Source organism: Polyodon spathula, chromosome 20 (genome assembly GCF_017654505.1).
Source record: "Polyodon spathula isolate WHYD16114869_AA chromosome 20, ASM1765450v1, whole genome shotgun sequence".
Taxonomy (NCBI): domain Eukaryota; kingdom Metazoa; phylum Chordata; class Actinopteri; order Acipenseriformes; family Polyodontidae; genus Polyodon; species Polyodon spathula.
In genome coordinates, this window is record NC_054553.1 from 27,542,283 (window position 1) to 27,557,300 (window position 15,018).

Consider the following 15,018-nt stretch of genomic DNA (forward strand, 5'->3'; position numbering starts at 1 on the left):
AAATATAAAAGGGAAATATGTACATTTTCAGCAGATAACATGTTGTAAAATTCAATAACATAAAAGCTGTTAATGAGTTTTCTTAAGGGGTGCCCTCAGTATTTATTTTCTTCAGTTGTCAAAGGAAACTGCATGTATAGATTGTGTGCTGTAATATCTATACGTGTTTTTTTTGGTTTTTTAAAAATATATTTCAGCCTGCATTAACTTCCACGCAGATTTGGTGGACTACTGAAGTTGGTATTGCATTTGCCAGGCTAGAGGAAGGTTTTGAAAATGCCATTAAAGAGTACTTTAAAAAGCAGGTCTGTAAAAGCACTTTTTCAAATGGCAACTATAATTGTACTGCATTGCATTCTGGAACAGTGTCTTTAGAGTAATATGTCTTCTTAGTAAGTAGACTTGATCAACTACCGGCGTAGATCAATAGTTGTTGGTTTTATCCTACAATGATGATGACAACTATTTCAATATTGAAACAAAAAATGATTGAAATTCATCAAGCACAGTGTTGTACCATTTTTCCCGACTATAATAATCCATCACTGAGTATATATACTTCTGTTATAGGTTAGCCAGCTGAATACCTTGATAAATTTGTTAATTGGAAACCTCTCACGTGGTGACAGACAGAAGATTATGACAATTTGCACAATTGATGTACACGCTAGGGATGTTGTGGGCAAAATTGTTACTACCAAGGTAGGTTTTATAATTTCCCAATTTTACACATGCAAAGTGTAAAAGGAATACAAATGCCACCTGACTGCTTTTTAATTTTTTTTAAACAGGTGGAGAACTCGCAGGCTTTTACTTGGCAGTCACAGCTGAGGCACCGCTGGGATGATGAAAAAAAACACTGTTTTGCGAACATCTGTGATGCTCAGTTTAGATACTCGTATGAATATCTGGGTAACACGCCTCGCCTGGTGATCACACCTCTTACAGACAGGTACCTCTACAACACAATACCTTTATTTAACCAGGGTAATACAATACAAGAACTATTTGGGGTCATTCAGCACTGTTCAATATTACAGAAGAACAACTCTTAAATTCACTTCCCAAATAAATTCATGAATCCTTACACCAAGTTGTATTTTTTGGCTTATTTTTTTGGTGAGATAGCTAATATTCAATAACTGATGTAACTTTTAAATGAATTTAAGAACGTTTGTGTTTTAAAGAACTTTGGAATGGCAAGGCTGCTGCTGGTTTAGGGGCACTTTGTTTTAATGGGAATCTTTTGTTTCAGGTGCTATATAACCCTTACCCAGTCTCTCCATCTTATCATGGGGGGAGCTCCTGCAGGCCCAGCAGGTACTGGGAAAACTGAGACTACAAAGGATTTGGGCAGGGCTTTAGGTATCATGGTGTATGTCTTCAACTGCTCTGAACAAATGGATTACAAGGTAGGACAGTATTGGGTAAAATACTGTAGTTAAGAGCCAAAAAGTGTTCATTGGTAAAGTGTATACATACTGGACAATAAATGAAGATTCACATAGTGATAGTCTCCCTGCTCTGTATGGGTAAGTGGCTTTTTCAACTGAGAGTTTGTTTCATCCTCGTAATGTGCTTCTACAGGAATCGATTTCAATGTAAATTAATATTCTTCTTCCTTTTCATAAGTCTTGTGGCGACATTTACAAAGGACTAGCACAGACTGGAGCCTGGGGCTGTTTTGATGAGTTCAATAGAATATCGGTGGAGGTGTTGTCAGTTATTGCTGTACAGGTAATGTTATCTCAGGCATTTGAACTGTCATGCATGATGGGTTTTACAAATGTCAGATCTTTTTTGCTGGGGTAAACAAACAAAAAAAAAGAATGTTTATGTTATGAAGGTTAGATATGTTTTTGTGATTGCAGGTGAAGTGCGTCCAGGACAGCATTAGGAATAAGAAGACGATATTTAATTTTCTTGGAGAGGTTATTAAACTTATACCTACTGTTGGAGTTTTTATCACTATGAACCCAGGGTATGCAGGTCGAGCTGAACTTCCTGAAAATCTGAAGGCATTATTCAGGTAATTCTGTAACCTTATGCACTCCCTTACAGTCTTTCTTACAATTTTTAAATCGGAATTGTTTTTTTTTCTTCCTTAGACCCTGTGCTATGGTGGTCCCTGATTTTGAATTGATTTGTGAAATTATGCTGGTAGCAGAAGGCTTTCTTGATGCCAGAGTACTAGCTAGAAAATTTATTACCCTGTATACACTCTGCAAAGAGCTCCTTTCAAAGCAGGTAAAATCTACAGCTGCAGCTCGACACATTTAATCAGTGACAAAAACATTATATGATTACCTTGATACTACTTATTGTTCCCGCAAGTTCACAGGCCTGTAATATTCTAGCCTGTGTTAATAAGACCAAATTGCAATTGGCAGCTAAATTATACATCTTTTTCAAAGTTGAGTAATATATTTGTAACAGTAGTGCTTGCTTTTGAAATACTTTCTGTTTGTTTGCAGGATCATTACGACTGGGGGTTGCGTGCTATCAAATCTGTGCTCGTAGTCGCAGGTTCCTTGAAGAGAGGGGACCCTGGCCGGCCAGAGGACCAGGTCTTAATGAGGGCATTACGAGACTTCAATGTACCGAAGATAGTGACTGATGACATGCCTGTTTTCATGGGATTGATTGGAGACCTTTTCCCAGCCCTGGATGTACCTAGAAAGAGAGATCTGGATTTTGAAAAAGTGAGAAAACTGTTTATTATTATTTTTATAAATGTATCACCTGTATACAATGTAAATGATGCATTGCATGCACCTGAATTAAATACAGTGTATTAAAAAAAACAACAACAAAAAAAAAACAGTAAAAGTAGCAATCCCTGATTTTGTTATTATATGGATTGTTCTGATTTTATTTTTGCGTTTTAGAGATAGCGAAAGCACAGTACAAGGGTTAACCTGATGCCTGTGTTTTGTTTATCTTTTTCCTCAACAGATTGTTAAACAGTCTGTGCTTCAGTTGAAGCTTCAGGCAGAAGATAATTTTGTTCTAAAAGTGGTTCAACTGGAAGAGCTTCTTGCAGTGAGGCACTCTGTTTTTATAATCGGAAATGCAGGGACGGGCAAGTCTGAGGTCTGTATCTGAATTTAAATAAACACCATCAGCACCATCCCCATCCCCATCATCTTTACTTGCACAAGAAAACATTTAAAGCAGGTATTGACAAAATAACTGTATTTCCATTGACAAACCAATAGATCATTTCATTTTAGTTAATACTGGTAAGTAATGTTTCAACATTGTTTGTCCCATCCAGTATATTTTAAGTTGTGATATATGAAATGCGGACTCCAAAGTTATAGCTGGATTACAGTTGAAATGTTGGTTAAAGTGGTAAGGGCATGTTTATTTTTTTAAAGTTTACTGTATTATAAAGTTCACTGTATGATATTTCATAGGTGCTGAAGTCCTTAAACAAGACCTATCAAACCATGAAGAGAAAACCTGTAGCTGTAGACCTGGATCCAAAAGCTGTTACTTGTGATGAACTTTTTGGAGTTATCAACCCAGCCACTAGAGAATGGAAAGACGGTATGGGAATTAAACGTTGAAGACTGGACGGTATACAACATAGCTTCTTCCTGAGTAGTTTAAATAAAAAAAAAAAGTACCAGATCGGCAATATTGAACCCTCTTTCCTACGCACACACAAAACTAAATTAAAATATTTAAAGAAGACAAAATAGAGAGAGGTGTTTTTTTCTGTAAAAAAAGTCTGTTAAAGAATGTTAAAGCTTTGTATGTATGATACATTAATAGAATATACTTGAAATTCTTCAGTTTGGAAAATTACCCACAGGGCCCGCTGCCTTGGCTAGTACTCCCCTATATGTTAGAGAGAGACAATTGGTAGGGTTGTGATCTGATTTAAGTGAGCCAAGATTCCTTCCTTTATATGCTGATGTCTTTTCTTTTTGTTGTAGGTCTGTTTTCCTGTATAATGAGAGACCTAGCCATTGTTTCTCATGATGGACCAAAGTGGATAGTCCTTGATGGAGACATTGATCCAATGTGGATAGAATCACTCAACACTGTCATGGATGATAATAAGGTTACTAAATTAACAATTACTTTGGCTGTTAGAAATACAATTATGCAAAAAGGGCATAATTGGAATGGAAACCATGAAAACAGTCCCTGTTTGTTTATATGTACTGGAGTTCTGTAGGAGTGTACTGTAGGAGACACTTTGCACTTCCTTTACTGACAAGTAATATGATTATACTGTTAAATAGTTTTATTTTTGTTTCTTGTCAGGTGCTCACTTTAGCCAGCAATGAGCGGATCCCGTTAAATACCACCATGCGCCTCGTGTTTGAGATTAGTCACCTAAGAACCGCAACCCCTGCAACAGTGTCCAGAGCAGGAATTCTTTACATCAATCCAGCAGATTTGGGCTGGAACCCGTATGTTTGTATTATTTTCTTTATATTCAAGAGAACCGAAAGTATTTGTAATGGTGTTGCCAAGGTCTTCATGTTCCCTATCTCCTATTGAATATTATAAATCAAGATTTTATTATGAAGATGTTTTGAGTGATGAGTACAGAGGTTATTTCATTTGATGTGTGTAAGGGATTATTCATGTCCTTTCTTACAGAGTTGTAACTAGCTGGATTGAGAAACGTGAGGTTCAGTCCGAGAAAGCTAACCTAATCATTTTGTTTGATAAATATTTACCAACCTGCCTGGAAAAGCTTAAAATTGGGTTTAAAAAGATAACCCCAGTCCCAGAGGTCACTATGGTTCAGACCCTGCTATACTTAATGGAGTGCCTTCTTATACCAGCCAATGCACCACCTGACTCCCCCAAAGATCTTTATGAACTCTACTTTGTGTTCTCCTGCATCTGGGCATTTGGAGGAGCAATGTTTCAAGATCAGGTTTGACATCTTTCTGTAGATTATATAATGGTAATGATGTAATGTTATAGCTTACATATATGTATTTCTAGCATGGCAGAATAGCTAGGTAGACTGTTATTGTGTGCATGTGTATCAATATCTATCTGATTTTAATTTGTTTTTCAGATGATTGACTACCGTGTGGAATTTAGCAAGTGGTGGGTGAATGAATTTAAGACTATAAAATTCCCCTCTCTAGGGACTGTCTTTGACTACTACATTGATGCAGACACCAAGAAATTTATGTCCTGGACAGATAAGGTCCCTAAGTTTGAGCTCGATCCTGACTTACCATTGCAGGTAAACTTTTATGTATTATTGTTTTCTAAACATCAAGAAAACTGATTAACAGACTTGTAAAAGTGTTTCTCTTCTTGATTTCCTCTAGGCCTCCATGGTGCACACATCCGAGACCATTCGAATCAGGTATTTTATGGACATGCTGATGGAGAAAAAGCGACCAGTGATGCTGGTAGGCAATGCAGGGACAGGAAAGTCTGTGCTCATGGGAGAGAAACTAAGGAGTCTCAATACAGATAACTATGTGGTGCAGTCTGTCCCTTTTAACTTCTACACAACCTCTGCCATGCTTCAAGGTAAGTAAGACTGGATTTATGATTTATTTTAATGATGTGCCTTGTGTTCCTTTTGGAAAACCATTATTAATTGGGGTTTATTATTATTCTTTTAAAGCCATCCTTGAGAAACCACTAGAGAAGAAAGCAGGTAGAAATTATGGTCCTCCAGGAAATAAAAGCTTGATTTATTTCATTGATGACATGAACATGCCTGAAGTAGATAAATATGGAACTGTTGCACCTCACACGCTGATCCGGCAGCATATGGACCATGGACACTGGTAAAAAGCTAAACCAAAACAATGGGACAATAGTAAAAGTTTTGAATGATGATACACACAAAATAATTGTAACAGTGCATTGATCTCCCTGAAGAATGGGTTAGGTTAACATTAATGTCAGTGCTTGTCATAGGTACGGACTGTTGATAATACTAGGTCTTCTATACTAAATACAATGTTTACCCCACGGTTTAGTCAAATAACCTAAAGAAAACTAAAGTATATATTATTGTACTGTAGCTCAAAGTGATTTAGTGATAGCCTGGGATCATTCTGGTAGAGTGCAAAGAAATCACTGTGTAACTCAAGCTGTTTGCTCTAAATATTTTCTTTCTTTCTTTTTTTTTATTACTGCTGGAACTTCATTCATCAATTTCTGGAAATCAGGCTATTAACATATAGAGCAGCAATTATCAGTCAGACACTACTTCTGTTGTGGAATTTGTTTTTGCTTATTTATTTATTTAATTAATTAATTATTATTATTGATCTCAAAAGTACAGCCATTTGAATTTGTACTTTGCAGGTATGACCGAAGTAAACTGACTTTGAAGGATATCCACAACTGTCAGTATGTGGCCTGTATGAACCCTACCTCTGGTAGTTTCACCATTGATCCGAGACTTCAGGTAAACACATAGAAAATGATCTTTTTAAGCTTTTTTTAAATTAAATCTATGCTTGATTACCTTTACAAACCCCACATGTGTTTGTTAAGCAATAAGCCAGTATATTTTTAAATGTAGACATTATGTTGAATGAACATTTATGTGCCGTATTAGTCGTTGTAGTAAACTTTCTGCATCACTGTGTAGTTCATATTTCTAGTAAACTATTTGCATCACTGTAGTTCTTCATATTTCTAGTAAACTATCTGCACCACTATGTAGTTCATATTTCTAGTAAACTATTTGCATCACTGTAGTTCATCATATTGGTGGTAAACTTTCTGTATCACTGTGTCGCTAGACTACTTATTGCCCTGAAGGTCTCAGTGATACTGTTTCATGAACAATATTTTCATTTCATTGTTCAGCGACACTTCTTTGTGTTTGCTGTGAGTTTTCCTGGACAAGATGCGTTACATGCCATCTACAGCACTATCCTGTCGCAACATCTAACCATGAATAGCTTTGCAATAGCTCTTCAAAAATTCTGCACAGTGCTAGTGGCTGGAGCACTTTGTAAGTAAAGTCATTGAGTTGCAATCATTATAATATATTTGTGATTATTGTATATTTTCATACTTTTGTTGTTCTGTTTTATTTAACTGAAAATTTAATTAGAGGTGACACAAATTGATACCGTCATTTTACATTAGTGTAAGGTAAACTTGCATAAGTATGCAGTGCTACACTATTATGTATGCTTTTTTTTATTGACAGCTTTTCATCAGAAGATTACATCTTACTTTCTTCCAACGGCTGTTAAGTTCCATTATGTATTCAATCTGAGAGACCTTTCCAACATATTTCAGGTAGTAAATAATACATCTTGAAATAATACATTATTTGATAAATGATAAGAAAATTAGTCTAATGTAATTGTGTATTGGGTAGGATAGGACATTTATTATTTTTTAATATGGTTGTGACTTGTTGCAAATCTGTAGTTTTATTTTAAGATGATTATTATACTGCATTGGTCATACATAATGGTCATAATGGAGTATGCCATTTCAATTTGAGTGAAAGGAAAGATATGCCATATTATTCATGGTCCATTCTATTTCTTTAAAATTACAGTTTTATCGTATTTGTTGTTTAACGGTTTTACTTTTTATTTTCTTTACAGGGTTTACTGTTTTCTTCTGCAGAATGTGTAAAAACCAATATTGACATGATTAGACTCTGGTTACATGAAACTGATAGAGTGTATGGAGATAAATTAATTAACGATAAAGATAAAGAACTCTTTGCAAAGATTCAGGTGGATATTTGTAGAAAGACTTTTGAGGTAAGATGCAGTTCAAAGTAGTAATGAGTTAATTACCGATAAGGTCCAATCTAGCATAGAATTAGGCATTTGTCTCCATTGACAGGCAATTACTGTGCAGTTTCTTTAATAGTTAACTCATCCTTTATACTTCTGAAATTGGATTTTCAATTAAAACACAAGGGAGTCTATTCAGTTGATTTAATAGTCAGTTGTACTAAAGATTGACAAGATCAATCATGAAAGATTATCAGGGTCATGTTCTTCCTCTGCAGGATATGGATGAAAATGCAGTGTTTGCAAAGCCCAATGTTTATAGTCATTTTGCCTGTGGAACTGGAGAGCCCAAATATTTCCCTCTATCTTCCTGGAAGGCTCTGAACAAACTGCTGACAGAAGCCTTAGACAGCTACAATGAAGTGAATGCCGCCATGAACCTGGTTAGTAGAACATCTACGCTTCTTGTAGAGGCGCTGATCACTCATATAAGTTACAAAACATGTATGTAATAGTTTTGCACTTTAGTTAATAATCATTTTGCTTTCAAAATGACAGTATATTAAGGAAAAATGTAATAATAATAATCTGCGCCTGATGGAAATTTGTAAAGTTTATATACAAATAACAATGTTATTCTCCATTCTTTTTAGGTCCTGTTTGAAGATGCAATGTCTCATATCTGTAGAATAAACCGTATCCTGGAGTCCCCACGTGGGAATGCCCTGTTGGTGGGTGTGGGAGGCAGTGGGAAACAAAGCCTGTCTCGGCTAGCTGCTGCTATTAGCAGTCTCGAAGTTTCCCAAATTACCTTGAGAAAAGGATACACAATTGCAGACTTAAAGGTTGGTAACAGACTCCACTCCCCATCCCAGTTTCACAAGGTACACCGCACGCCCACAAATACTGACAGACAAGAATACAAAATGACTACAATGCATAGTACACCATAGGCTCTGCTTCCATGGTATTGAACTGTGTGAAATAAAATATCAGGAAGGTCAGAACTCTATTTAAAATACAATGTTAACCTGTACGTTAGAGGCCATCATGTAAACGCAGTATTTATATTTCTAAAATAAGATTGAGGTAAAATACATTTATGTTGCCCTTTACTTTTATTGCTGAAAATGCTGAAGTTTTGAGTCTAATTGCCTTGAATTTTTCAGGCTCAGATTAATGAACAGTTTTCTTTTATTGAAACTAGTTGGACCTAGCTGCCCTGTATATCAAAGCAGGCGTGAAGAACTGTGGTATGGTTTTCCTGATGACCGACTCGCAAGTTGCAGAGGAGCAGTTTCTTGTTCTTATAAATGATTTGCTTGCGTCAGGAGAGATCCCAGGTCTGTTTCCGGATGATGAAGTAGAAAACATTATCGGTTCAATGAGAAACGAAGTGAAGGGGGTTGGATTACAGGATACCAGAGAGAATTGCTGGAAGTTTTTCATAGATAAAGTCAGGAGACAATTAAAGGTATTATTAATAGAAAGGCAATTAAAAAAAAATGTTCATATAATAAATAAATGAATCTGTAAAGAATTTCATTGCTATAGTCCTTTTTTTTTTTCCCCAAGGACTGTTCTTGACAGAAACTGTAAGGCTGCTATGTTTGCTGGCAAGGCATTGTGGGGGCTTTAGTTTCATAATGAAGACTCAGACTGTAATTTATTACACTATCCAGGCGCTTGTCTGCTTCTCAATGTTCAAAATGATTAGCAGCAAGCTAAGAGACATTTACAGTACATTTTTAAAGATATCACATTTTGTAAACCAAAGGATTCCAACATGTCGACAATTTAGTAATATTCTTATACCTCAGACTATTTTTTCCCCAAGGTTGTCCTGTGTTTCTCCCCTGTTGGCTCAACTCTACGGGTCCGGGCAAGGAAATTCCCAGCAGTTGTAAACTGTACAGCAATTGACTGGTTTCATGAATGGCCAGAAGAGGCTTTAGTGTCTGTCAGTGCCCGATTCCTGCAAGACTCCGAAGGAATTCTGGTAAAGATGTTTTTGTATTTCTACATGTAAACTATCTTTAAACGTATTAACTCCCATTATAACTATCTTGACAATTTTTTAAAAAAATGTTGAGAACCTAGAGCAGTACCGTGATTATTGATTGTCAAGTTATAATGAATGCTGATGAAGACATTAGCCAAAATGTTGACCACATGAATCAGAATTTCTTATTCAGTGTTTGCCTTTATGGTTTACTGATTGGCACCCCAGGTATGTATGTGAATTTTTTTTTACCAGGTCGGAGAAGAGGTCTGATTGCTCAATTAACAATACAAATATCTGAAATGAAGCATGTTTCTTTTTCTTTCCATACCAGCCAGAAGTTAGGACATCCCTTAGTTTGTTTATGGCCTATGTACACAAAACTGTCAATGAAATGTCAAAGACCTACCTGACCTCTGAAAGGCGCTATAACTATACAACCCCAAAAACCTTTCTGGAGCAGATCAAACTGTATCAGAACCTTCTTTCCACAAAAAGGAAGGAGTTGATTGCAAAGATGGATCGACTGGAGAATGGTCTAACAAAACTTGAGAACACCTCAGCACAGGTTTGTGTTCGAAAAAACTAAATCATTAAACATTTGGAACATGTAGTATTTTTTTGTTCTTTTTATATTCTATGCAAAACCATGACTCACTTCATGCATACCAATAGGTAGATGACTTGAAAGCCAAGCTGGCAGTCCAAGAAGTCGAATTGCAACAGAAGAATGAGGATGCAGATAAACTCATTCAGGTAGTGGGAATTGAAACTGAAAAAGTTTCAAAGGAGAAGGCCATTGCAAATGATGAGGAGTTAAAAGTTCAAGTTATCAACAAGGTACAGTACAATTACTGTTGATTTGAAAGGAATGTTAACCAAGGTTTTAAAAGTACGTGTCATACCTTATATTATCACTATTAATATTATCACCGGTCTTTTTTTGTCTTCTGTTAAAGATCTTTTGTTTCTTTGATCGTATGTAGGTATGGTTTTACAATTAATTTGGGAGGACAACGTTATAGATTAAACCAATTACATTCTTTATACTCCAGAGCTTTCAGTGCAGATACATTTCTTTATAAAGTTTTAAGAATACCATGTTTTGTGGTTTCAGAATGTGGGAGAAAAACAAGCATCCTGTGAAACTGACCTGGCTAAAGCAGAACCTGCTTTGATTGCTGCCCAGGAAGCTTTAAATACCCTTAACAAGGTACGATTACATTCCATCAGGCATTTTACACTCCAAATCAATCCTACAAGGGATAACACTTGTTTGTTTTATTTTTTCTGTCGTTGTTAGCTTATTCTGCTATCTGTACCATCAATGGGAATAGAAATACATACTGAGTATGAATTAACAAATCTGTAATGTGGATTTGGGCAATTTGAACACCTGTAGGTGATTTAATCTAAATGTTCGTATCCTAAAATAAAACCACTTTTTCAATCTCGAATCCATAATAAATTATTGAAACAAAATATGACTAACCCGATATAGGTCATAAATAATGTATGTGCTGGAACAAGTGTGAATATGTGTGTATATATTTATGGATACTAACATTATTGTGTATGTACCAATATACTTTTATTAATCTAATTTAATTTTAACTATTTTAATTATTCTTATCACTGATCTTTGTGCCTTATTTTAAACCATTTAAGCACAGAATAAAAATAATAAAAAAAAACTTAAATTAAGTTACTAGTTTCCAAGTCAACCTCATGTTTTGTTTTAATTATTTTTTGTTTTTGAACTGTGTTGCATTGTCTGTATATTAGCACTAAGCTGTAGTATATCTGTCCTATACATGTATAGGAGATAACATTGCAAATAAGTAACTTTAAGTTTGCTGCATGGATGTTTTTTTTTTCTTTTCTAGAATAACTTGACAGAATTGAAATCTTTCGGCTCTCCTCCAGAAGCAGTAGTTAATGTAGCAGACGCTGTAATGATCCTTCTTGCTCCGGGAGGCAAAATCCCAAAAGACAGATCCTGGAAAGCTGCTAAAATTTGCATGGCAAAAGTGGATGCTTTTCTAGACAATTTAGTACACTATGATAAAGAACACATTCCTGACACCTGTTTGAAAGCTTTTCAGTAAGATATAGGAAGGGTTTATTATTTTGAAGGTCATCTTCCCATGTTGTTTAATTGTTTAATTGTACTTAAAGGATCTCTACAGGATCCATAGTGAAAGCATATCAAAGTGTAATGAAAGCATGGTCAAGCATAGGTAAGCATTGTAAAGAATAGCGAGGTGTGGTAAAGCATATTAATAAATAAGCTAAACCTATGGTAAATGCATGGTAAAACTACAAAAATACAGTGGTAAACCTTTATAAGGGATGATTATTGAGCATTATATTTTAACGCAATTTTGGGTACTGGTAAATGAACTATTTAATTAAATGTTTAATAATTTTGCTTCCAGGGATGTCTCCACTTAAAGATGTAGAAAAAAAGCACACACATTTATTTTTAAAGTGAGGTCCAAACTCCATGTCATAAGTAAATTGATTAAGCCATGTTTACAGTAAAGGGCCCTTCACTAATTCACTGGCCACAACATTGTTTGTTTTATGTGCAAGTCGGATAGTGAAAATGATGAGGGGTTAACTGTATTTCAATAATCTCTAACTCTTAAAAGATGTGTATCTCATTGTTGTTTAGGTGGTAGGTAGTACAACTGGTTAATGCACTGTATGTAAAAAAGATATGTCTAGTTTCTGTTTAGCTTTTGGAAACACGCCTTTCTCTAGATTTTGGTCTGAAATGCTTTTTATACTTTCTGAAGGCCTTTTAAGAATGATCCAACTTTTGAACCAGATTTCATCCGGTCCAAGTCAATAGCTGCTGCGGGTCTTTGTTCCTGGTGTATCAATATTGTCAAGTTCTACGAGGTGTACTGTGAAGTGGAACCCAAGAGACAGGCCCTGGCCCAGGCAAATGCAGAGCTAGCAGCAGCACAGGACAAGCTTTCTGTTATCAAATCCAAAATAACAGTAAGTACAGTACCTTCAAAACCCCTGCAATAATCATCAGCATGCCAGCTACATATAGAAATATGTGATCCTTGTAACATTGGTCTGTCACTTTGAGATCCATAAAGAAAACATTGTAACTACTTGTGATTTGAAGTTAAACCTACTGTATTGTGTTCTGTCTGTAGCGCAAAATATACATGTTCTTGACAAGAATGCATTACAAAGACAACACTATATTTGACCCATACTTGGGTTATACTTTTCTAGCAAAGCTTTTTTTAAAGAAATTCCTAGATTATTTTCTGCCAGGCTTTTCTACGATGCCTTGTACAAGTTCAAGAAGATGCCTGTACTCTTCATTTTATTTCCTAATTGGAATATATGTTTTGTGATTTGTAATATGTTTAAGTTTCAAATAGTAACACTATTTATTATAAATCACGTGCATTCGGTAATAGTATTGTTCCTGTACATTATATATTTTCAGCAATTAAATGCCAACTTGGCTAAATTGACATCAGAGTTTGAAAAAGCTACAGCAGATAAAGTGAAGTGCCAGCAGGAGGCAGATTCCACCAATCGTACTATTTCTCTGGCAAACAGGTATGCACATAGTTTGAGAGCTGCTTTTTTAGAAGACCTTTAGAAAGATTGTAGTACCTGGTTTTGGTCTTTAGGAGTTAAGACGTCTGAAAAAAGGAATTCTGTTTTTACAGTTTCTCGCATAAGACAGCTTTTCTTTGAACAAACCCTTTTCTAAATGAGACGCAAATTAATGTTTAGTTCTCTCCGGTAAATGTAAGTGATTGCTACAGTTATTTAGTTATAAAACCAGTGTCATAAATTGGATGTTATGCAACCAAGAACAAAAGAAAAATGAAATATAGATCTCTATTTCACCCTTACTTAGACTTGTAGGAGGATTAGCATCTGAGAAGATTCGCTGGTCTGAATCAGTGGCCAGGTTTAAAGAACAAGAGAAGACTCTGAGTGGAGATGTCATGTTGATTTCGGCTTTCGTTTCATATGTTGGATATTTCAGCAAGAAATACAGGAATAATTTAATGGATAAATATTGGATGCCATATTTGAAAGAATTGAAGGTATTTATATAAATATATATTATACACAGTAAGTTAAATAAAGGAAAACTTAAACAACACAAAGGGCCCCCTCAAACACATGCATTAAGATATATGTGGCACCAGTCTCTGTCAACATAGGATCAATCTGGGGTCCTGAGGCAGTGAATTTTATAGTGAATATTAAATCTCTGCTTCAGGTGCCCATTCCAATTACTCCGGGCTTGGATTCCCTAACCCTGTTGACTGACGATGCTGATATCGCTGCCTGGAATAACCAGGGCTTACCCAGTGACCGCATGTCCATTGAAAATGCTACCATCCTCTGCAACACGGAGCGATGGCCCCTAATTGTTGATGCACAGCTACAGGGGATCAAATGGATCAAAAATAAATATGGAAAAGAACTGAAAGTGATCAGGCTGGGACAAAAAGGGTATGTGTAAATCAACAATAAGAAACTAATGGAAAGGCATAAACAATATTATCAACTAATTTGACATTCTAGGAAAATTCATGTGCTGAATCCCAGTATATGACCAATCAACATGTTTGGGACAGATTATATCTGTACAGTAATCCCATGATATTGTAGATTCTCAGTGTTATTATGGTCTTTTTTCTCTCATTTTCTCTTAGTTATCTTGAGAGTATTGAGAGAGCAATTTCCAATGGTGATATTTTGCTGATTGAAAATATTGGAGAAACAGTAGAGCCAGTGCTAGACCCTTTGCTTGGCAGAAACACGATCAAAAAGGGGAGGTGAGTTACTCAAGAGCTCCTCTAATTACATCTTAGGCACACTGTCATTGGTCACAATGTTTTTTATAATGTTATACCTATATATAATATCAGCAGAATTACTGTATAACATCACGTGTATGGTTAAAAACAATTACTTTTTAAAACCTTTCAGATACATTAAGATGGGCGATAAAGAAGTGGAGTACCATCCCAACTTCAGGTTAATTTTACACACCAAGTACTTCAGTCCTCACTACAAACCAGAGATGCAAGCGCAGTGCACCCTCATTAACTTCTTGGTAACGAGGGACGGGTTGGAGGACCAGCTACTTGCTGCAGTGGTGGCAAAGGAGAGGCCTGACCTGGAGGAACTGAAGGTGCAGTTACATATTACAGGGCTGGAGACTTTCAAGAATTTCCACAGGGATTGCACAAGTTTCTAAGAATATGTTCATGTCTGAATCTGAACAAACTTTTGTAACTT

The 15,018-nt window shown here is 35.8% G+C and overlaps 1 protein-coding gene across 1 annotated transcript in view; it reads left to right on the forward strand.

Moving 5' to 3' along the window:
- Positions 1-15,018, forward strand: part of LOC121295522 (dynein heavy chain 17, axonemal-like) — a 36,947-nt gene that overhangs the window by 13,853 nt on the left and 8,076 nt on the right. Inside the window, exons 32-65 of the mRNA XM_041220247.1 lie at positions 198-305; positions 571-702; positions 792-952; positions 1,256-1,412; positions 1,633-1,737; positions 1,872-2,029; positions 2,109-2,247; positions 2,475-2,702; positions 2,956-3,093; positions 3,420-3,552; positions 3,945-4,072; positions 4,279-4,427; positions 4,621-4,903; positions 5,051-5,224; positions 5,313-5,520; positions 5,618-5,783; positions 6,310-6,412; positions 6,820-6,967; positions 7,169-7,260; positions 7,578-7,739; positions 7,994-8,158; positions 8,369-8,560; positions 8,923-9,189; positions 9,553-9,714; positions 10,052-10,285; positions 10,393-10,557; positions 10,835-10,930; positions 11,604-11,821; positions 12,519-12,726; positions 13,196-13,311; positions 13,619-13,811; positions 13,991-14,226; positions 14,430-14,552; positions 14,707-14,911. Coding sequence (XP_041076181.1) covers positions 198-305; positions 571-702; positions 792-952; positions 1,256-1,412; positions 1,633-1,737; positions 1,872-2,029; positions 2,109-2,247; positions 2,475-2,702; positions 2,956-3,093; positions 3,420-3,552; positions 3,945-4,072; positions 4,279-4,427; positions 4,621-4,903; positions 5,051-5,224; positions 5,313-5,520; positions 5,618-5,783; positions 6,310-6,412; positions 6,820-6,967; positions 7,169-7,260; positions 7,578-7,739; positions 7,994-8,158; positions 8,369-8,560; positions 8,923-9,189; positions 9,553-9,714; positions 10,052-10,285; positions 10,393-10,557; positions 10,835-10,930; positions 11,604-11,821; positions 12,519-12,726; positions 13,196-13,311; positions 13,619-13,811; positions 13,991-14,226; positions 14,430-14,552; positions 14,707-14,911 — 5,652 coding nt within the window. The remainder of the gene's footprint in view (positions 1-197; positions 306-570; positions 703-791; positions 953-1,255; positions 1,413-1,632; positions 1,738-1,871; positions 2,030-2,108; positions 2,248-2,474; positions 2,703-2,955; positions 3,094-3,419; positions 3,553-3,944; positions 4,073-4,278; positions 4,428-4,620; positions 4,904-5,050; positions 5,225-5,312; positions 5,521-5,617; positions 5,784-6,309; positions 6,413-6,819; positions 6,968-7,168; positions 7,261-7,577; positions 7,740-7,993; positions 8,159-8,368; positions 8,561-8,922; positions 9,190-9,552; positions 9,715-10,051; positions 10,286-10,392; positions 10,558-10,834; positions 10,931-11,603; positions 11,822-12,518; positions 12,727-13,195; positions 13,312-13,618; positions 13,812-13,990; positions 14,227-14,429; positions 14,553-14,706; positions 14,912-15,018) is intronic.